This window comes from Schistocerca gregaria, chromosome 6, assembly GCF_023897955.1.
Source record: "Schistocerca gregaria isolate iqSchGreg1 chromosome 6, iqSchGreg1.2, whole genome shotgun sequence".
Classification (NCBI taxonomy): domain Eukaryota; kingdom Metazoa; phylum Arthropoda; class Insecta; order Orthoptera; family Acrididae; genus Schistocerca; species Schistocerca gregaria.
In genome coordinates, this window is record NC_064925.1 from 227,856,686 (window position 1) to 227,879,020 (window position 22,335).

The 22,335-nt window shown below is 40.1% G+C and overlaps 1 protein-coding gene across 1 annotated transcript in view; it reads left to right on the forward strand.

Moving 5' to 3' along the window:
* Nucleotides 1–22,335, forward strand: part of LOC126277870 (cilia- and flagella-associated protein 52-like) — a 99,267-nt gene that overhangs the window by 39,074 nt on the left and 37,858 nt on the right. Inside the window, exons 7-9 of the mRNA XM_049977396.1 lie at nucleotides 9,829–9,998; nucleotides 10,128–10,276; nucleotides 18,608–18,753. Coding sequence (XP_049833353.1) covers nucleotides 9,829–9,998; nucleotides 10,128–10,276; nucleotides 18,608–18,753 — 465 coding nt within the window. The remainder of the gene's footprint in view (nucleotides 1–9,828; nucleotides 9,999–10,127; nucleotides 10,277–18,607; nucleotides 18,754–22,335) is intronic.

Here is a 22,335-nt window from a genome sequence, read left to right on the forward strand (position 1 = left end):
TAGACACGAATGAAACCATTTGAGAACCACTCCCCTTACTCCTAGTGCCTCTAACTTATGCAACAGCGTCTGGTGGTCAACTGTATCAAATGCCTTAGACAGGTCTAGGAAAAGGCCAGTTACATAGCTGTTCTCGTCTATCACTGAAATTTTCACAGTACCTCATTCTCTGCCCTAACTTCATATTCATAATGAATCCTGGCCCTGTTATTCCATTTTCTACTGCGGCTGTTATTGCCCTATGCTCATCTGACTAGACATCCTTGCCTTCTTTAAATTTCATTCATTGACCCTCACTATATCTAGACTGAGCCTGCACTGTAGTTGTCTTTAACGCAGTGGTTGCCATTGCCTTCTGCATCCTTACTCTATTGATCATTGCTAATTCTTCCACTCCCACCACTAGCACAAGAGGCTGCCCCCAACCTTTGCCTGCTTCTTCCACCCTCTTTGACACAAGGTGGTTGGCTGAACTACAAAGAAGATTTTAATCTGAGGTATTCAAGAGTAATGCTGTGGTGTTTGAGGTCATTGTCAAATGGACCTTATAGATGAAATTAAAGGATAACTGACATATCTTGTCAAAACTGTGGTAAGCTACAGTAAGCTAAGAGAGACTGGCATGCATGAAGAAGCTGAGAAATCATGTTCTCCTCATTGCAATGTGAATGGAAAAAGATAATGGCTCATATTCATACAGAATACTCTTATCCTTGCACTATACAATTACTTAACAAAATATACAGTGTGTTTCATTATCTTTGCGTCAACTTTTGAGTGAATTCACCAGCCCTGGAATTATGAAATGTCACCAAACAAGCTTTGTCTACTAATCAATAGAGCTGCATCTGCATACTGCATGAGTATGCAGTTCATCCGTCCTTGCTATTAGGGGGTGAGGATAAAGATTATACAGGGTGGTCTATTGATTGTGACCGGGCCAAAAATCTCACAAAATAAACGTCAACCAAGAAAACTACAAAGAACGAAACTTGTCTAGCTTGAAGGGGGAAACCAGATGGCGCTATGGTTGGCCCACTAGATGGCACTGCCATAGGTCAAACGGTGTCAAATGCGTTTTTTTTTTTTTTTTTAATAGGAACCCCCATTTTTTATTACATATTCTTGTAGTGCGTAAAGAAATATGAATCTTTTAGTTGAACCACTTTTTTTTGTGATAGATGGTACTGCAATAGTCACAAACATATGGCTCACAATTTTAGATGAACAGTTGGTAACAGGTAGGTTTTTTAAATAAAAATATGGAACATAAGTACATTTGAATGTTTTATTTCGGTTGTTCCAATGTGATACCTGTACCTTTGTGAACTTATCATTTCTGAGAACGCATGCTGTTACAATGTGATTACCTGTAAATACCACATTAATGCAATAAATGCAAAACTGATGTCCCTCAACCTCACTGCATTTGGCAATATGTATAACAACATTCCTCTCAACAGCGAGTATTTCACCTTTCATAAAGTTCGCACATGTATTGACAATGAGCTGATGCATGTTGTCAGGCATTGTCGGTAGATCATGATAGCAAATATCCTTCAATTTTCCCCACAAAAAGAAATCCGAGGACGTCAGATCTGGTGAATGTGTGGGCCATGGTATGGTGCTTCAACGACCAATCCACCTTCATGACATATGCTATTCAACACCGCTTCAACTGCATGCAAGCTATGTGCCAGTTGGGAGTACATTGCCATTCTGTCATGCAGTGAAACATCTTGTAGTAACATCGGTAGAACATTACATAGGAAATAAGAATACATTGCACCATTTAGATTGCCATTGATAAAACGGGGGCCAATTATCCTTCCTCCTATAATGCCACACCATACATTAACCTACCAAGGTCGCTGATGTACCACTTATCACAGCCATTGTGGATTTTCCATTGCCCAATAGAGCATATTATGCTGGTTCACGTTACCGCTGTTGGTGAATGATGCTTCGTCGCTAAATAGAATGTGTGCAAAAAATCTGTCGTTTTCCCATAATTTCTCTTGTACCCAGTGGCAGAACTGTACATGACATTCAAAGTCATCACCATGCAATTCCTGGTGCATAGAAATATGGTACGGGTGCAATGAATGTTGATGTAGCATTCTCAACATCGACATTTTTGAGGTTCCCAATTCTCACACAATTTATCTGCTACTGATGTGCGGATTAGCCATGACAGCAGCTAAAACACCTACTTGGGCATCAACATTTGTTGCAGGTTGTGGTTGACATTTCACATGTTACTGAACACTTCCTGTTCCCTTAAATAACGTAACTATCCGGTGAACAGTCAGGAGTCTAGGATGATATCGTCCAGGATACCGAGCAGCATACATAGCATATGCCTGTTGGGCATTTTGATCACAGTAGCCATACATCAACACGATACTGACCATTTCTGCAATTGGTGAACAGTCCATTTTAACATGGGTAATGTATCATGAAGCAAATACCGCCTGCACTGACAGAATGTTACGTGATTCCATGTCCTTATACATTTGTGACTATTACAGCGCCATTTATCACAAAGCAAAAAAAGTGGTCAAACTAAAACATTCATATTTCTTTACTTACTACGTGAATATGTAATACAAAATGGGGGTTCCTTTTTTAAAAAAACCCAGTTAATATCCATTTGAACTATGGCAGTGCCATCTAGCGGGCCAACCATAGCACCATCTGGTTTCCCCCTTCAAGCTAGATGAGTTTCGTTCTTTGTAGTTTTTTCATTTGATGCCTATATGATTATTTCATGAGATATTTGGCCCGGTCACTATCACTGGACGACCCTGTATATACACTCCTGGAAATTGAAATAAGAACACCGTGAATTCATTGTCCCAGGAAGGGGAAACTTTATTGACACATTCCTGGGGTCAGAGACATCACATGATCACACTGACAGAACCACAGGCACATAGACACAGGCAACAGAGCATGCACAATGTCGGCACTAGTACAGTGTATATCCACCTTTCGCAGCAATGCAGGCTGGCTATTCTCCCATGGAGACGATCGTAGAGATGCTGGATGTAGTCCTGTGGAACGGCTTGCCATGCCATTTCCACCTGGCGCCTCAGTTGGACCAGCGTTCGTGCTGGACGTGCAGACCGCGTGAGACGACGCTTCATCCAGTCCCAAACATGCTCAATGGGGGACAGATCCGGAGATCTTGCTGGCCAGGGTAGTTGACTTACACCTTCTAGAGCATGTTGGGTGGCACGGGATACATGCGGACGTGCATTGTCCTGTTGGAACAGCAAGTTCCCTTGCCGGTCTAGGAATGGTAGAACGATGGGTACGATGACGGTTTGGATGTACCGTGCACTATTCAGTGTCCGCTCGACGATCACCAGAGGTGTACGGCCAGTGTAGGAGATCGCTCCCCACACCATGATGCCGGGTGTTGGCCCTGTGTGCCTCGGTCGTATGCAGTCCTGATTGTGGCACTCACCTGCACGGCACCAAACACGCATACGACCATCATTGGCACCAAGGCAGAAGCGACTCTCATCGCTGAAGACGACACGTCTCCATTCGTCCCTCCATTCACGCCTGTCGCGACACCACTGGAGGCGGGCTGCACGATGTTGGTGCATGAGCAGAAGACGGCCTAATGGTGTGCGGGACCGTAGCCCAGCTTCATGGAGACGGTTGCGAATGGTCCTCGCCGATACCCCAGGAGCAACAGTGTCCCTAATTTGCTGGGAAGTGGCGGTGCGGTCCCCTACGGCACTGCGTAGGATCCTACGGTTTTGGCATGCATCCGTGCATCGCTGCGGTCCGGTCCCAGGTCGACGGGCACGTGCACCTTCCGCCGACCACTGGCGACAACATCAATGTACTGTGGAGACCTCACGCCCCACGTGTTGAGCAATTCGGCGGTACGTCCACCCGGCCTCCCGCATGCCGCATGCCCACTATACGCCCTCGCTCAAAGTCCGTCAACTGCACATACGGTTCACGTCCACACTGTTGCGGCATGCTACCAGTGTTAAAGACTGCAATGGAGCTCTGTATGCCACGGCAAACTGGCTGACACTGACAGCAGCGGTGCACAAATGCTGCGCAGCTAGCGCCATTCGACAGCCAACACCGCGGTTCGTGGTGTGTCCGCTGTGCCGTGCGTGTGATCATTGCTTGTACAGCCCTCTCGCAGTGTCTGGAGCAAGTATGGAGGGTCTGACACACCGGTGTCAATGTGTTCTTTTTTCCATTTCCAGGAGTGTATATTACCTCATCCACTCGTAGCAAGGGTGGATGATCCGCAAACTCATTATTAAGATTCTCTTGTTAAAATTTCTTCTGTCATTTACTGGGGTACATAGTATGCAGATGTTGTTGTTGTGATCTTCAGTCTAGAAACTGGTTTGATGCAGCTCTCCATGCTACCCTATCCTGTGCTAGCTTCTCCATCTCCAAGTACCTACTGCAACCTACATCCTTCTGAATCTGCTTAGTGTATTCATCTCTTGGTCTCCCTCCACAATTTTTACTCTCCATGCTGCCCTCCAATCCTAAACTGGTGATTCCTTGATGCCTTGGAACGTGTCCTACCATCCAATCCCTTCTCCTAGTCAAGTTGTGCCACAAATTCCTCTTCTCCCCAATTCTATTCAGTACCTCATTAGATACGTGATCTACTCATCTAACATTTAGCATTCTTCTGTAGGATCATATTTCAAAGGTTTCTATTCTCCTCTTGCCCAAAGTATTTATCTTCTGTTTCACTTCCATACATGCCTACACTCTACACAAATACTTTCAGAAAACACTTCCTGGCAATTAAATCTATACTCAATGTTAACAAACTTCTCTTCTTCAGAAACACTTTCCTCACCATAGCCAGTCTACATTTTATATCGTCTCTAGATGACCATCATCAGTTATTTTGCTCCCAAGTAGCAAACCTAAATCTCTCAGCATCACCTGGTTTATTTTGACTACATTCCATTATCCTCGTTTTGCTTTTGTTGATGTTCATCTTATATCCTTCTTTCACTGTCCATTCTGCACAAATGCTCCTCCATGTCCTTTGCTGTCTCTGGCAGGATTACAACGTCATCAGCAAACCTTAAAGTTTTTATTTCTTCTCCATGGATTTTAATTCCTACTACAAATTTTGCTTTTGTTTCCTTTACTGCTTGCTCAATATATAGATTGAATAATATTGGGGATGGGATCAACCCTGTCTCACTCCCTTCCCAACCACTGCTTCCCTTTCATAACCATCAACATTTATAACTGCCATCTGGTTTCTGTAAAAATCGTAAATAGCCTTTTGCTCCCTATATTTCACCCCTGCCACCTTCAGAATTTGAAAGACAGTATTCCAGTCAACATTATCAAAAGCTTTCTCTAAGTCCACAAATGCTAGAAATTTATATGTGCCTTTCCTTAATCTGTCTTCTAAGATAAGTTGTACAGTTAGTATTGCCTCACATGTTCCAACAGTTCTACAGAATCGAAACTAATCTTCCCTGAGGTCAGTTTCTACCAGTTTTTTCATTCGTCTGTAAATAATTCATGTTGGTATTTTGCAGCCGTGACTTATTAAACTGATAGTTCAGTAATTTTCACACCTGTCAATAGTTGCTTTCTTTGGGATTGGAAATATTATATCCTTTTTGAAGTCTGAGGGTATTTTGCCTGTCTCATACATCTTGCTCACCAGAGGATAGAGTTTTGTCATGGCTAGCTCTCCAAAGGCTATCAGTAGTTCTAATGGAATGTTTTCTAATCCCGGGGCCTTGTTTCAACTTAGGTCTTTCAGCACTCTGTCAAATTCTTCACACAGTATCATGCCTCCCATTCCATCTTCATCTATGGCCTCTTTCAGCTCCATAATATTGCCCTGAAGTACATTGCCCTAGTGTAGACCCTATATACACTTCTTCCACCTTTCTGCCTTCCCTTCTTTGCTTAGAACTGGTTTTCCATCTGAGCTCTTGATATTCACACAAGTGGTTCTCTTTTCTCCAAAGGTCTCTTCATTTTTCCTGTAGGCAGTATCTATCTTACCCTAGTGATATATGCCTCAACATCCTTACATTTATCCTCTAGCATTCCCTGCTTAGTAATTTTGCACTTCCTGTTTATCTCATTTTTGAGACATTTTTATTCCTTTTTGCCTGCTTTATTTACTGCATTTTTATACTTTCTCCTTTCATCAGTTAAATTTAGTATCTCTTCTGTTACCCAAGGATTTCTACCAACCCTCGTCATTTTACCTACTTGATCCTCTGCTGTCTATTTTATCTCTCATAGCTACTCTTTTTTCTTCTACTGCATTTCTTTCCCCCATTCTTGCCAATTGTTCTCTAATGCTCTCTCTGAATCTCTCTACAAACTCTGGTTCTTTCAGTTCAGCCAGTTCCCATCCCCTTAAATATCTGCCTTTTTGCAGTTTATTCAGTTTTAATCTATAGTTCATAACCAATAGATTGTGGTCAGAGACAACATCTGCCCCTGGAAATTTAAAATCTGGTTCCTAAGTCTCTGTCTTACCATTTATATAATCTATCTGGTTCCTAAGTCTCTGTCTTACCATTATATAATCTATCTGAAACCTTCCTGTGTCTCCAGGCCTCTTCCATGTATACAACCTTCTTTCATTATTCTTAAACCAAGTCTTAGCTATGATTAAGTTACGCTCTGTACAAAAATCTACCAGGAGGCTTCCTCTTTCATTCCTTGCCCCTATTCTATATTCCCCTGCTACTTATCCTTCTCTTCCTTTTCCTACTATTGAATTCCAGTCCCCCATGACCATTAAATTTTCATTTCCCTTCACTATCTGAATAATTTCTTTTATCTCAGCATACATTTCTTCAATCTCTTCATCTGCAGCACTAGTTGGCATATAAATTTGTAATACTGTTGTTGGCGTGGGCTTCATGTCTATCTTGACTACAGTAGTGCATTCACTGTTTGTATGCAGATATATTGCTATGCCATTACCAGGCTCTATGTTGTAACATAGTGGCTGAGCTCATATTGCCAGACAAAATATAATGGAAAAGTGAACCAGTATCAACACTGGTGTATGTAACATGGCTATACATTCATAAACAATCTGAGCAAGTGTATGATCATGTTACATTTGCTGGTGTGGATACTGATTCACTTTTGTATAGTATTTTAGCTGGCAATATAAGCGAAGCCACTAAATTACCATAAGGGCCTGATGGTGGCATAATGCAATGCCAAAACTGGTTGCCTCTGGAATAAATAAGAGATGAAAATATAGCTGTTTGTTTATTTATATCTGTCTAAGAGTAAGTGGCTATAAACAGAGAAAGATATTTTAGAAGTGAAACAGGAACATTAATTTTTCTTTCACACACAGCAAAGGATTCAGTTATAGGTAACAAACATTGCACAAGCATGCCACAGAGTGCCTATGCTTGTTGCCTCTCAGGTACAAATTCAATAACAAAGGATGCCTGGTGTTACTGATAAGTGTCAGTGAGTGTTTTGCTGTTGTATTGGCAACATTTGGAACAAAAGTGAGTGCCTGGAATTGTTATCTTACTTGCTGACAAAGGCAATGCCACTTTTGTTATCTCCCATGAGGACTACACCAAGAAGATGCAGAGCCTGCTACATGATGACTGCTACAGGAAGATCAATACTGACCACATCAAGAAGTCAGAGAACAAGAAGTAGTCAGAGAACAAGACCAGGGCACTTCTCAAAGAACTGGAGTTACCAGAGGGTGTCATCAAGGAGTTGTCACTACAAGGATCTATACCATCAAGACTTTATAGGCTCCCCAAGGTCCGCAAAGATGAGCTGCCATTAGCCTCACTGTTAGCAACATCACAGCTCCTACATATTTGCTGGCAAAATACCTCACAGAGATAATAAATCCTTCCACATCAAATCTACAATTCTGTGGGTTTTTGAAATGCTTCAACAACTTCAGGCTGTAGGTCTCAAATATCATGATGAGCTTTGACATCACCAGGGTGCCTTTACATAAGACATTGAAACTCATTGGTCAGAAATATTATGAGAAGGCCGCTGACATATTCACACATGTTCTAATTTACACATATTTTCTATTTAATGGAGAATACTATGAGCAAACAGAGGGAGTCACAATGGGTAGACCACTGTCTCCAGTGGTTAAGAATTGGTACATGGAACACTTCAAGGAAGAGGTGCTGATGACATCCAAGTGGAAGCCCATCTGACTTTTCATCTCTGTGAATGACACATTCATCATATGCCTACCTAGGAGTAACAAATTCCTGGGCCTCATTGCCTATCCGAACTCTATACATCCTACCATCTAATTCGCTATTGAGACCAAAGGAGAAGGCAGAGTACCATTCCTGGATGTCATAGTCAAGAGAAGAGGTGATGGCACCCTGTGCCATAATGTCTATTGGAAGAAAATGCACACTGTTCTGCATTTGCACACAAATGGCTATCACCACACTGTACAGAGGAATATGGTGCTAAGACTTTAGTACACAGTGGGCACACCATCTCAGATGCAGAACTGGAACACCTCAGAACTGTGTTCTCAAAAAAACAGATACTCAGAATGGCAGTTTAAGCACACTCTTTGCCCTACCACTATGGTTGAGATGGAAGATGTCATGGAGGAAGAGGTAGTCACAGCTTCTATAGTGTACACCAGCAAACTATTGGGAAAAGTTGGATGTGTACTGAAAAAGCACTGCTCACCCAATAAAACATTGGCATTACTATGAAATCAAAGATGACCTTGGTTTGTGGAAGGCTGGGGTAAATCAGATTCTGTGCCATGTTGAAGAACACATATTGGACAAAGAGTGCACACCACTGAAGATCAATGCCAGGAACACCAAGAACATACTCGACTAATGTACCCCAACAAGTTGGCAGTCATAGAGCACTGTCAGAGAATCACGCTATGGAATAAGAAATACAAGGATTTTAGCACAGACTTTCAAATACTGGGTCAGTGTCATTAGAAGAGCTATCAAAATTTGCACTAGAGATAATCTTATTAGTTGAAACGGTGGCTACAACCTCAGAAAGGCTGGGGAACCAGCAATGCATCTAATTAAGAAGATGCTCAGCAAACACAATAATCGGATTACCAGGATGGACAAATTAATTACACTGATGCTACTACCGATGCCAAAGCGGGCAAACTGCACAACTGCTTGTGTTGGGAGGGGTTATAAGTCAGCCAAATGGCATAAGAAGCTCAGATTGTCAGCACATGCGATGATGGAAATGTATCTGATCACTGAAATAGTGTGCTTGTTGGACACCATGGTCTGGCATTACACACGTGGACTGTTCAGCTAAGCCTGGTGCGGTTCCTTCATTTGTGAGTTCTTCATTGCTGTCTCTTGTCTTACAGGTGGCTGTATTTCTCAGTTACTGTTAGTACAAAACCATTAATCTGTATTGCTTGCCTCTTTCATATTTGGTAAATCAGAGTACCTCTAAACATTATTAATGGGATTATTACTGTTTTGCCTTTCATGGAATATTGACACTTCCTTTTGCAATTTTCTCTGTACATGTCTTCACTTCATAAACCCAGCAATTATCTATTTAGTCAGTGTACTTACAATAAAGATCATTCTATCACACTTTACTTTTGTAATGTTGCTCATATACAGTGTGAAGTGAGCTGGCTCTAATAAGGCACATGTTTATGAAATTATTCTGTGTGTCTAATAATTTTTTTCTGTTGGTGTATTATTATTGTGAAGTTTATAAAGAAGCATCATATACTATTGTCTTCTCATAGTGTGCCTGCATCTGTTGCATATAATCTCCAATTCTCAATTTCATATGGAGCTGAAAGGAACTAAATTGGATTCTGGGGCAACCACCATCAAAATCTTGAAAGATGAAATCATAGGAGGAACAGAGAAATGTGAAATATACACAATAGACATTAAAACATTTAATGTCTTGCTTCATATAACTTGTCACACAGATGCCATCTTTGACCTTGCCTTTCCACAGTAAGTGTATACTACAATGGCAACATAATACATCAAAATCATTGAATGTAACTTTGTATGTAGGAGAGTGTTCATTGCAAATTCTATCAAATATTGTACTAACTCTATCATTTTATTTTCTCTTTACAGTAAATGTTCTGAACGATATGCTACAAGCAGCAAGAATGATGTCAGAATCTGGGATGCCAAAACATCTAAGGAGCTTATGAGAATAACAGTGCTTAATCTTGTTTGTGCTAGTATCGTGTTTGCTCCTGATGGCAGCACCATTATCACTGGTATATTTTAACAGCTTCATTCATTAGCATTCATTTCATGATGAGACCTTCCTTCCCATGATCTTCACAAGTTTCATATACATCCCATCTATCCATGAGACAATTATTCACTCCATAGAGCCTGTGACACCAGGATACAAAATTACATATGTGTCTGGTGGTAGATAAGGAGGGGAGATCACTGGATTTTCTGATGTAAAAACTATTTCAGTGTCTGTGCTCTAGCTGCATCACATTGCTGTGAAACTGCCTACTGGTTATCTTGAATCATATCATTGATGAAATTATTCTCAAATAGCAGGAGAGTCTACTGTGTATGACATAAAATAACAAATTGTGTTTCGAAGGCACAATTTCCTCCATAAATCTCACTCATAAACTTTTTTTTAAATAAATATTCTCCAAGTAATTGGTCAAATGTTTGGGTATAACAACAACATGACTCCCTATAAATTACACAATGGGCTTTTTTCCAAATTTTCATAGCCATACAAAGAATCAGAAATGGAAAATGGGAATCAAACTAACTGGCATGAGGTCTAGTTAATTAGTGATTTGAGAAAAAAACTGAACTATTGGGTTGGTGCATAAGGCTGTAGCATGTTTCCATAAGTTTAATAAACACAACAGTTATATATAACAAATTCTGTAGTCATCAATAATGTATTCTCCTCCACTATTTGCAGCAGTCTGCCAATGCTGCGGTAACTTCTCTATTCCACAGCTGTGGAATACATATGGTTTTGAGGTGAAGAACTCATCAAACAAAGTTCAGAGCATATTTTCATGCAGAAGGAAGTCCCTTGGAGGCTGTTTGAAAGAGAGCATCAAACATAAAAATCTGAGGGTGGAAGAGCATCTCTTATTGTGTTGGTCTAATAAGAAGGGTATCTGATTAGTTAAAATATCTTCAATTCATGTGGAAGTGATCAGTGAGAGCATTGTGTAAAGTATTCATACATTTTGCAGAAGGTTTTTAAGGATCTTGAAATTCTGTATTCACTTTCAAAAAATTCACTGCATAATAGTTTTTGTTACTGATAGTAAAAATCCATTTCATTTATGCTGTGATGTACATAAGAATAATTTCTATATAGGCTATACCTCCTTGTCTATTGTTCAGACTGGAGTTATGTATTTTGGTGCTAAGACCTTTAATAAGCTTCCCTCTAAGACAAAACAAGAAATTGAGAACCTCTACTAATTCAAAAGAAAATCAAACAGGTACCTTATGACCCACTCTTTCAACAAATCAGCTGAAGTTTTCCATTAGCTTCATGGGAAATAACAATGCTTGTTATAACTCTATATGTCTACATCTATATCTAAATCCATATTCTGCAAACCATTGCAATGCACACTACATAGGGTATCTGTTCCATTCACATATGGAGAGTGGTAAGAATGATTGTTTAAATCCCTCAGTGGATGCTTTAATTAGTCTCAATTTGTCCTAATGATTCCTATGGGCATAATATGTTGAGGGCTGTAGCATATTCTTAGAGCCTTCATTGAAAGCCAGTTCTTGAAACTCTGTAAGTAAGCTTCTTGGGATAGTCCACATTTATCTTCAAAAAACTGTCTGTTCAGTTGCCCTTCTATGTATACAGTCAATATCCCTCTGTCAATCGTACCTGATACAGGTCTGACACAGTTGAGCTATATTCTATGATGGGTCACATGAGTAATTTGTAACCAATCTCCATTGTAGACTGATTGCATTTTCCCACTAGTATTTCAATAAACTGGAGTTTGCTACCAGCTTTACACATGACAAGAGCAATCAGTCTACGAAAGAGATTGCTTACAAATCACTTGTGTGACATATCATAAAATATTACTCAAGTGTGTGAAACCCATACTAGAGGACTAACAGAGAATATTGAACTTATACAAAGAAGGGCAGCATGAATGGTCACAGGTTTGTTTGATCCATGGGAGTGTGCCACAGAGATATCAAAAGAACACAAATGGCAGACTTCTGCAAACAGATGTAAACTATTCCAAGAAAGTCTAGTAACAAAGTTTCAAGAACCAGCTTTAAATGATTACTCTAGGAGTATATTACAATCCCCTATGTATTGCTCACACAGGGATTGTGAGGATGAGAGGCATTCAATCAATCATTCTTCCCATGCTCCATATGTGAATGGAACAGGAAGAAAACCCTAGTAACTTGTACAATGGGATGTGCCTTCTGTCATTCAGCTCATGGTCATTTGCAGAGTGTTGATGCAGATGTAGATTTTGTGTTCATTTCATTTCATGTCCATACAAAGTGTTGCACTAAGATGTTCGTATGACTTTACTGATTACTTTTGATTCACTGGTATTGTGTTCGTAGGATACTAGGTCTTTTCATTTTGTGGAATGCACAGTTTTACATTTCAGAACATTTAAAGCAAGTTGCCAGTATTCCCACCCCTTTGAAATCTTTAACAAGATCAGATTAAATACTCATGCCAATCCTTTCAGACTGTACTTCAATGCAGATAAAAATCTGAGATTACTGTTAACATTGTCCACAAAGGCATTATTATATAACATTAATATCAAGGAACTCAACACCAGGGTTGAGATAAACCCATGAATCTTTAAAAAACCACAGCAGTGGATAAAATTCAGTTCATGTGGGTTTTACTAGTGTTTTCGGATTTTTTCTCATATTGACAATTAATACATTCAATTTCAGTTCTTATGCTTAATTTATACAACTACTTCATTACTGCATCTTTTCATACCCTGCCAGCACTGCACCCATTTTCACTTTCCATCAGTAGGAACATTGTTATGAATCTTCCTGAGAGGTTAAATCTCTGAACCTTTCCTAATGTTTGTTTATTGTTTCCATTTTGGAATTTCCTTTATGGTAATTAACAGTGTAGGAAAAGACAGACTGCTACTTACCATAAAGAAGACACATCAAGTTGCAGACAGGCACAATTAAGAGACACTTACATAAACCCTTTGGCCACAGCCTTCATCAGTCAAAGAGAGACACACACCATTCAATTCACACACGCAAGCACATATGACTGCCAGTTCCAGCATCTTGGCCAGAATGCAGTTATCACTTGGAATGCAAGCAGCAATCAGGAGGAGGTGGGGAAGAGAAGGGGTAGTAATGTATGGGTGGCGAGAGAGACAAATGCTGTCTGGTTGAGTGTGCAGGGACTAGAGTGCCAAAAGGTGCTGCATCAGGAGGTTGCGGGGCAGGGTGGTGGTGAAAGAATGGACTAAAAGAGAGGAGTGTGAAAAGATGGATTGATGCGTTGGCAGAGGGCTGCAAATAAACAGGGTGGGAGATGAGAATTGAGAGGAGATGATAGAACAGTATGTTACCGTATGTTGAGGTTAGGATAATTATGCAAGTAGTGAATGAGTTGTAAGGATAACTCCCATCTGCACCATTCAGAAAAGCTGGTGGTAGAAGGAAGAATCCAGATGACTCAGGTAGTGAAACAGCAACTGAAATGAAGTGTGTTATGTTCAGTTGCATGTTGTGCCACAGGTGGTCTACTTTGCTCTTGGTCACAGTATGGTGGTGGCCGTTCATCCTCGTGGACAGCTGGTCAGTAGCCACACCGATATAAAAAGCTGTGCAATATTTGCAGCAGAGCTGGTAAATGATATAGCTGCTTTCACAGGTGGCCCAGCTCCTGATGGGGAGGATTGGGTGGGGTTTGCAACTGGGACTTCCACAGGGATATGATCCTTGTGGTAGGGGGTTGGGACTGAGAGAGTGTCATGGGAATGGACTTGGATGTTGTGGTGTTTCGGTGGGTGACAGAACATCACTTTAGGAGGGATGGGAAGTATTTTGGGTAGGACACCCCTCATTTCATGGCATGATGATAGGTAATCAAGGCCCTGGCAAAGGATGTGGCTCAGTTATTCCAGTCTGGGGTGGTACTGGGTGATGTGGTTCTTGGGGGTGGTGGGAGGATTGGGGGAGTGAAGGGAAATAACAAAGGAGATCTGTTTGTGAACTAGGTCTGGGGTGTTTTGCCTGCCAGTGAGAGCCTTGATGAGACCCTCAGCATATTGAGCAAGGGAGTTTTTGTCACTGCAGACATGTTGTTCCTGGGAGGCCCAGCTGTATGGGAGGGATTTTTTGATGTGAAAGGGTTGACAGGTGTCAAAATACAGATATTGTTGGTGATTGGTGCATTTAATGTGGACAGAGGTCTGGATGGAGCCATCAAAGAGGAGGAGGTGAACATCTAGGAAAGTAACACAGTGGACTGAGGAGGACCACATGAAGAGGATGGGAGAGAAGGTGTTGAGGTTGTGAACGAACAAAGATAGGGTGTCGTGGCCTTGAGTCCAGATCATGAAAATATCATCAATGAACATGAGCCAGACTAGAGGTTTGGTGTTTTGGGAGGATAGGAAGGTTTTCTCTGGATGGCCCATAAAAAGGTTGGTTTAGGAGAGTAGTGCCACAGATTTCTTTGTGTATCAGACTTCCCTTGGTTGTAATAATTTTGAAATATCTTCTGGTATTCAGGTGAGTGGCATCTTCCAAATGTTTTTTGAAAGAATTTTTGCCGTTTCACTGTAAATTAATGTATTTAACACAGTCATGATTTTGGCTTTATAGCCATACTCAAGTGGAAGGTGTAGTACCACACAATGCATGACATACCTGCATGACATGTCATCATTGAAATTACATACCTGGTCTTATAAACCAGTTGTCATATTACAGGATATGAGTAAAGATAAAAAAATACTGTATTGGTCCAGATATTCAATACACCATGTAAAAATTTGTTTGCTGTGCACAATGTCAGCTGTATTATGTATGTCTGAAAGACTGATTTATAAGAGCAGATATACTGTCCCAGCAATGACGTCATGCATATGTGGATGAGACAATGCAGGTCACAGTACTGTAATGGCCATCATATATGCAAACTGGTATATTAGTGTTTGTTTGCTGTGCACATTGTCAGTCATATTGTGTATTTTTGATCTGTACTCATGTCCTATAATCCGGACTAGTTTATAAGACAAATATATTACTTTGACAATGGATTATCATGCTGGCATATTGGACATTTTGTGATATTTTAATGTGAACTTGAAAATTGGTATAAAGCCAAGGGACCAATGACTGTAGCAGTCTGGTACCTTTAATCCCACAAAACAACCTATAAAGTCAAAATCATGATTGTATGAACTAAATGAACTATAATTTACATTCAATTGATGGAAATTTACACACTTGATTGTGGTCCCCCATAAAAAATCATACAATTTGTTTGATATTTTGGCAAGCTGACTTTTTGACATCTTCAGGTGGTCCTAATGACTGACTGCCTTCTGTTGGACACCATCTTATATGTCCCTTTCCTCCAGTTGCTGATCTTGGGTCCGCAGTAACCAGGTGTGGCACCACTGGCAAGGTGAAGACAGAAGTGCATGTTAAGGACACAAACTGTGCTCCTCAATGTCTGTGCCACCACCTCCACCATCACCACCTTGCTGGTCAGGAACTGCTGATGCAAAGGATTCACATTTACCTGGTGTGGTCTAAGCTCTTCAGTTAGTGTGAAATGAGTGGATCTTCCAACAGACTGTCATAGTTCTTTGAGCACAATCAGGGCTGGATCCCAAGGCTTACTTGGAAACTGTTGTGTTTATTTATCACTTCATCACATAGTTGAATGTCTAAAGACTCTTTTAAAATGTTATCCCAGAATGTGTTGTCCAGTTTTGAAACTTGGTGCTGTCATAATGAATGCTATGTCCTTTGGAAACACAGCACACTGTGGCAGCTGACTCTCTTGGTTATTCTTTATCTGTGTGACATTTGTACCACACACTATACAATGCCTTACCAGATACCATTAAACACACACAAAACATTGGTCACTTCAAATCTAAATTGAAGTCGTACTTGGTTGATCACTGTTTTTACACAGTAAATGAATACCTACAAAATAAATTTTTCTATGTTAACCCAATGTAGTCTCATTCAGAAGAACATTTGTATATTATCTCTCTGTATTTAGCATGACAACATTTATTTAAGTATTCATCATTAATTTATATATATTTATATATAAGAAACTTCCACATGGGAAAAATATATTAAAAACAAAGATTCCAAGACTTATCAAGCGGGAAAGCGCCGGCAGACAGGCACAATGAACAAAACACACAAACACACACACACAGAATTACTAGCTTTCGCAACCGATGGTTGCTTCTTCAGGAAGGAGAGGGAAAGACGAAAGGATGTGGGTTTTAAGGGAGAGGGTAAGGAGTCATTCCAATCCCGGGAGCGGAAAGACTTCCCTTAAGGGGAAAAAAGGACAGGTGTACACTCGCACACACACACACACACACATATCCATCCGTACATACACAGACACAAGCAGACATATTTCAAGGGAAGTCTTTCCACTCCCGGGATTGGAATGACTCCTTACCCTCTCCCTTAAAACCCACATCCTTTCGTCTTTCCCTCTCCTTCCTGAAGAAGCAACCATCGGTTGCAAAAGCTAGTAATTCTGTGTGTGTGTGTTTGTGTGTTTTGTTCATTGTGCCTGTCTGCTGGCGCTTTCCCGCTTGGTAAGTCTTGGAATCTTTGTTTTTATTATGTACTAAGGTATATTACATGTAAAACTGTTTATAATAATATAAAAAAATCCAAATATTTCTTGCACATTGTGCAGATGAAAATGGATCAATAAATCAACACAACTTTCCTGTATTGTACAATAGTCTGACCTACATAATATTTACTGACACAGGATTGGGTTAAAATGTACTCTGGGCCTGTGGAGTGTTATGTTATCCATAACAGATCCCAACAAAGCTTTCAGGTTGTTAGGTAGGAAAGACGTACACTTGAAAATATATCTCCACTGCCATGGGTTTCTCTTCTGTCTCTGCAAGCTGTAGCCTGGATTCCTTCACTTCTGCAGCTCTGCTCTCTGACCGTGAGAGTTTGAAAACACAGTAGCAACACCTACAAATAGTTAAAAATGGTTACAGCTACAGCCAAATCCAATGTGCAATGAAGCTGAAGGAGCCTAGGCCTCTGCTCGCTGAGGAAGAACAGAGATCTCACCAGCAGACCTATGTTTGTTACAACAAGCCTGAGATTATTAATGGGAGGGAACATTAGATGTTGCTCAATTGATTCTAGTTAATCAGAGGACTGCTTAAAGATGGCAACGAGTCATCTTGCTGAAATATCACGCCACTTAGATGAAGTCTGTGGCTGAATACCTGTGAACGTTTCAGAATGAGAGAAGTGATATTTTTAATGTAGGAAAAGACATATTGCACAATTAAGACACATAAAATAGCTTTTGCCCACAGCCTTTGTTAGAAGAAGAGAAACACACAACATTCATTCACATAAGCAAGTACACCTCATGCACACATGACTGTCAAGTCCAACAACAGCTTAAGCCAGAATGGCATTGTTACTTGAAGTTTCCATTGTTTGAAGCATTATTTTTGACAGAGGAAGAGAGAAGAAAGTCTTAGAAAGGAAAGAGCAGAAAAATAAAGCACTATGTATTCCATAGATATCATCATGGAGGAGACTCTTCAGCAATGTGGAATGAGACAAGAAGTAGTACAGGAGCAAGAAGCAACTACTCTGATATGGAAACTCAACTGGTGTGAGCAATGTCCATGAAAGGCAAAGTCCTAGCCTGGCATGCAGTTTTAATTTGTCAGGAAGTTTAACTCATGACATTTTTTTAGTAGGCATGTAAAAACGTTACAGGAAAATATTTAACTGATAATGTTGCACTATCTTGATTAATGAGCTATATACTTCACTTATAAATTACAATATTTTACTTTAGTTCTGAAATGGAAATAATCATGCCTCTGTGTGTGTGTGTGTGTGTGTGTGTGTGTGTGTGTGTGTGTGTGTGTGTGAGTGTGTGAGTGTGTGAGTGTGTGTGTGTGTGTGTGTGTGTGTGTGTGTGTGTGTGTGTACTGCTCTGAGTGAGGAAGATTATGAGTATTCTCATTAATGCAATGATCTATGGAATACGATAAGTGAATTGGAGGCAACCAGAAGCAGATGGAGAAGGGTGAGAGATATAGTTGCAGATCATGTGAAATGTGATTATGTTCTGTTCTTTAAAGAGGTTTTGATACTTAGAAACACTAAAGAAATACAAGTTCTTATGACTATACAATGATTCAGCTTCAGTGAATCATTTATTAAAAAAAGGAATGAATTCTCATGGCAAAACTGGCTTAAGTTATCATTGAGTAATGTAATACTTGTGCTCTTATAAGTGACAACTTACAAAGAATTTTGAGAAACATATTCATACATTCTCTTAACAGGATGGAATGATGGAATTATAAGAGGGTTCACACTTAAAACTGGAAAACTGATGTTTGAGATCCTCAACGCTCATACCAAGGGTGTAACTGCGATGGCTACCACTGCATGTGGTTCTAAGCTAATCAGTGGTGGAGGAGAAGGATTGGTAAGTAGCTGATCACAGGAACAAATTGAATAAGCAATACTATCTGTTAATCCATTTTTGATAAGGAATTTTGTGCTCCATATGTAAGGACTCTGAAAAGTTTGTATCAACATTGTATATAATGAAGATACATAGTGAGATACATTCATATGTGTCTTCTTGTTATTCACCAAAGTCAAAATACCTATCAGTTTTCCTTCTTTCTCACTAACAATACACATACAAAATAATATAATGAAATATTTACAAAAAATACTTGAACTTACATAATGGATGCAAACCAGTAAACATTACAGAGATGCCCGCCCAGTTGGTCTAGTGGTCTAACAAACATCTTTCCAGGTGGCAAGAAGTGCCTGGTCCGCAGCATGAATTTGTGTCGAGGTCCAGTGAACCAGCCTGTCTGTGGATGGTTTTTAGGCGGTTTTCCACCTGCCTCAGCGAATGCGGGCTGGTTCCCCTTATTCCGCCTCAGTTACACTAAGTCAGCGATTGCTGTCAAAGAAGTTCTCCACGTACGCGTACACCACCATTACTCTACCACACAAACATAGGAGTTACGCTCAACTAGTGTGAGATGTTCCCTCGGGGGGTCCACGGGGGGCCAAACCGCACAATAACCCTGGGTTCAGTGTGGGACGGCGGAGGGGTAAAGTGGACTGGTGTAGTTGTTGGGGGGTTGTGGTCCACTGCGTCTGCGGTTTCTAGGTCCCCAGTTAACATGCAATACAATACATACAAAACATAACAGAAGTGGCACATTAACTGATGTGAATGGAAGAATTGCAGACATTTCTTTTGGGGGCACAGAATGTGAGGGAAATCAGCAATTTAAGCCCAACAACAGATGTGGTTATGAAACTTAAGAAGCTAAAAATAGCAAGGTGGGTAGTTTATTAGTAAGAGAAAAAGGCAGGAGAAACTGAAAATAGAATCTTTGGACTGACAAAGACAGGGCAAAATAGTGGGATGTGAAGAAAGAGATAGATAGTGGTACAGAAGAAAATTGAAGAATAGAATACAGGATGGGAAGAAACAAGAATGGCACATATCACAGACTATGGAAGTGAGATGAAAAAAATGTTATGTTAATGTATGAAGATGACAGAGGAAATTGGTGGCTGACAGAGGAGAGGAGGAAGTTGGTTATTTATTTATTTATTTATTTATTTAGTCCTTCAAATCCTATATTTATAGAATATATACAAGGATATTGGACATGGTTAGGTATTTACAAGATAAAAATACAGTTTGTATTGCAATGCTAAGGACTAGATAGTCAGGTAATTTAGCACAGATTCTTAAATACAACAAACATCACAGGATATTAGACATGGTTAGGTATTTACAAGATAAAAATACAGTTTGTATTGCAATGCTAAGGACTAGATAGTCAGGTTATTTAGCACAGATTCTTAAATACAACAAACATCACAGGCAACATACAAAGTAGAATATTAATAATGCATCTTTATTTTTGTTGTTTGGCTTTTATATATTCTGTCAGACTGTAAAAGCAATGATCAATCAAATATGCCTTTACTTCAGCCTTAAAAGTACAGAGTTTACCTATTGATTTAATATGTTTAGGTAGATTATTGAAAATCTTTATCCCAGTATGTAGTGTGCCTTTTTGGCACAATGATGTTCTCACCTGTTTCACATGAAGGTCAGATTTTTGCCTTGTATTGTGTGCATGTATATCTTCATTTTTTAATAAGATATCTGCGTGTCTATCAATATATTGTTTGATGAAAACTGATGTTTCGTAGATAAAAATGCAGGGAAGAGGAAGAACTGACAGTTTTTTGAATATGGGTCTGCATGATTTCATGTTGTTTACCACTTCAATAATTCTTAGTATTCTCTTTTGCATCCTGAAAAGTTTAATATTTGTTGTTGTATTACCCCAGAAGATTATGCCATATTTAACTACAGAATGCACATAGGAGTGGTATACATTCAATAGGCTGGCTTTGCTGCAACAAGTTTTTAAGATCCGTATCATGTAACAGGTTTTGCTTAGTTTTCTTTGCAAATATTCAATATGTACCTCCCATTTTGTGTTGTTCTGGAGCCAGAGTCCCAGAAATTCAGGCAGATTAAACATAATGGGCAACACAAGAAGATATAAAAGTTTAGAGTAGTCAACAGTGTGAACTAAGCACATGCTACAAAGTAAGTAATCACATCTTGAACTCTGCATTAATGATGATAATTGCTCAAGTGATGAAGTAGACACCAAGATCACTACAGTTCACAATTTGTATTGTGACAGTGTGTTGGGTATTGCCAATACAGATTCTCTTTCCACTTCATTCAACCTTACTATTGTCTTAGTCTTCATTTTACCTATGTATTAGGATTAACTGTCATGGCCTATTAGTTTTGTAAACTCAGAAACAACAACACAATTGACTACTGCCATTGCTTCCAGGCCAAACTACCTCTGGGTCTTATGCAGGAAGTTATTCAGTTTGGCATTGACTGATGTAGTTGTTGGATGTCCTCCTGAAGGATACCATGCCAAATTGCATTCAATTGATGCATTAGATCATCAAATTCTCAATATGACTGGAGGGCTCTGCTTATAATGCCTCAAAAATTCTCAGTTGAAGATAGATCCAGAGACCTTGCTGGCCAAGGTATGGTTCGTCAAGGATGAAAAGAGAAGTAGGATTCTCACCTTGTGCAGATGTGCATTATCTTGCTAAAATGTAAGCCCAGGTAGGCAAAAAAATCAGACACAGAATATTATTGACGTACAATTGTGCTGTATGGGTGCCATGGATGACAACCAAAGGGGTCCTGCTGTGAAATGAAATGGCACCTCAGAACATTATTCCTCATTGTTGAACTTTATGGTGGGCAAAAGTCAGGTTGGTATCCTACCATTGTCTGGGTCATCTCCAGATATGTCTTCACTGGTCATCAAGTCTCAGTTAAAAGCAAGAGTCATCACTGATGACAGTTCTACTCCAGTCAGTGAAATTCCAGGTTGTGGGGTCATATGGCAGGTGACAATCAAGTTGGTATCACACCACTATCCAGGGCGTCTCCAGATGTGTCTTCACTGGTCAGCAGGGATCAGCTCAAAGCAGGACTCATTACTGAAGACAGTCCCACTCCACTTAATGAGATTCCAGGTTGAAGACATGTATGGAGATGCCCTGGATAGTGGTGGGATTCCGACCTGACTGTTGTCCATCTTACAGCCTGACAAGCAGGAGTGTTGATTTGTGGTGCCACTTCATTTCATAGCTGGGCTCTTTTGGTTGTCATCCATGGCACCCTTATAGCACTGCAGTATATGGACAACATTCTATGCTCTCTTTTTTCCCAAGGCAAGCCATCCTGGGCTTACATTTCAGCAAGATAATGCCTGACCACCCTTGGTGAAGCTTCCTATTGCTTGACTTCATGCTTGCCATATCCTGCCTTGGCCAGCTAGGTCACCAGATCTCTTTCCAATTGAGAAGGTTTGGAGCATTATGGGCAGGCCCCTCCAACCAGTTTGGGATTTTTCCAAACTGATGTACAAATTGGACAGAATTTGGCACAATATCCCTCAGAAGGACATCC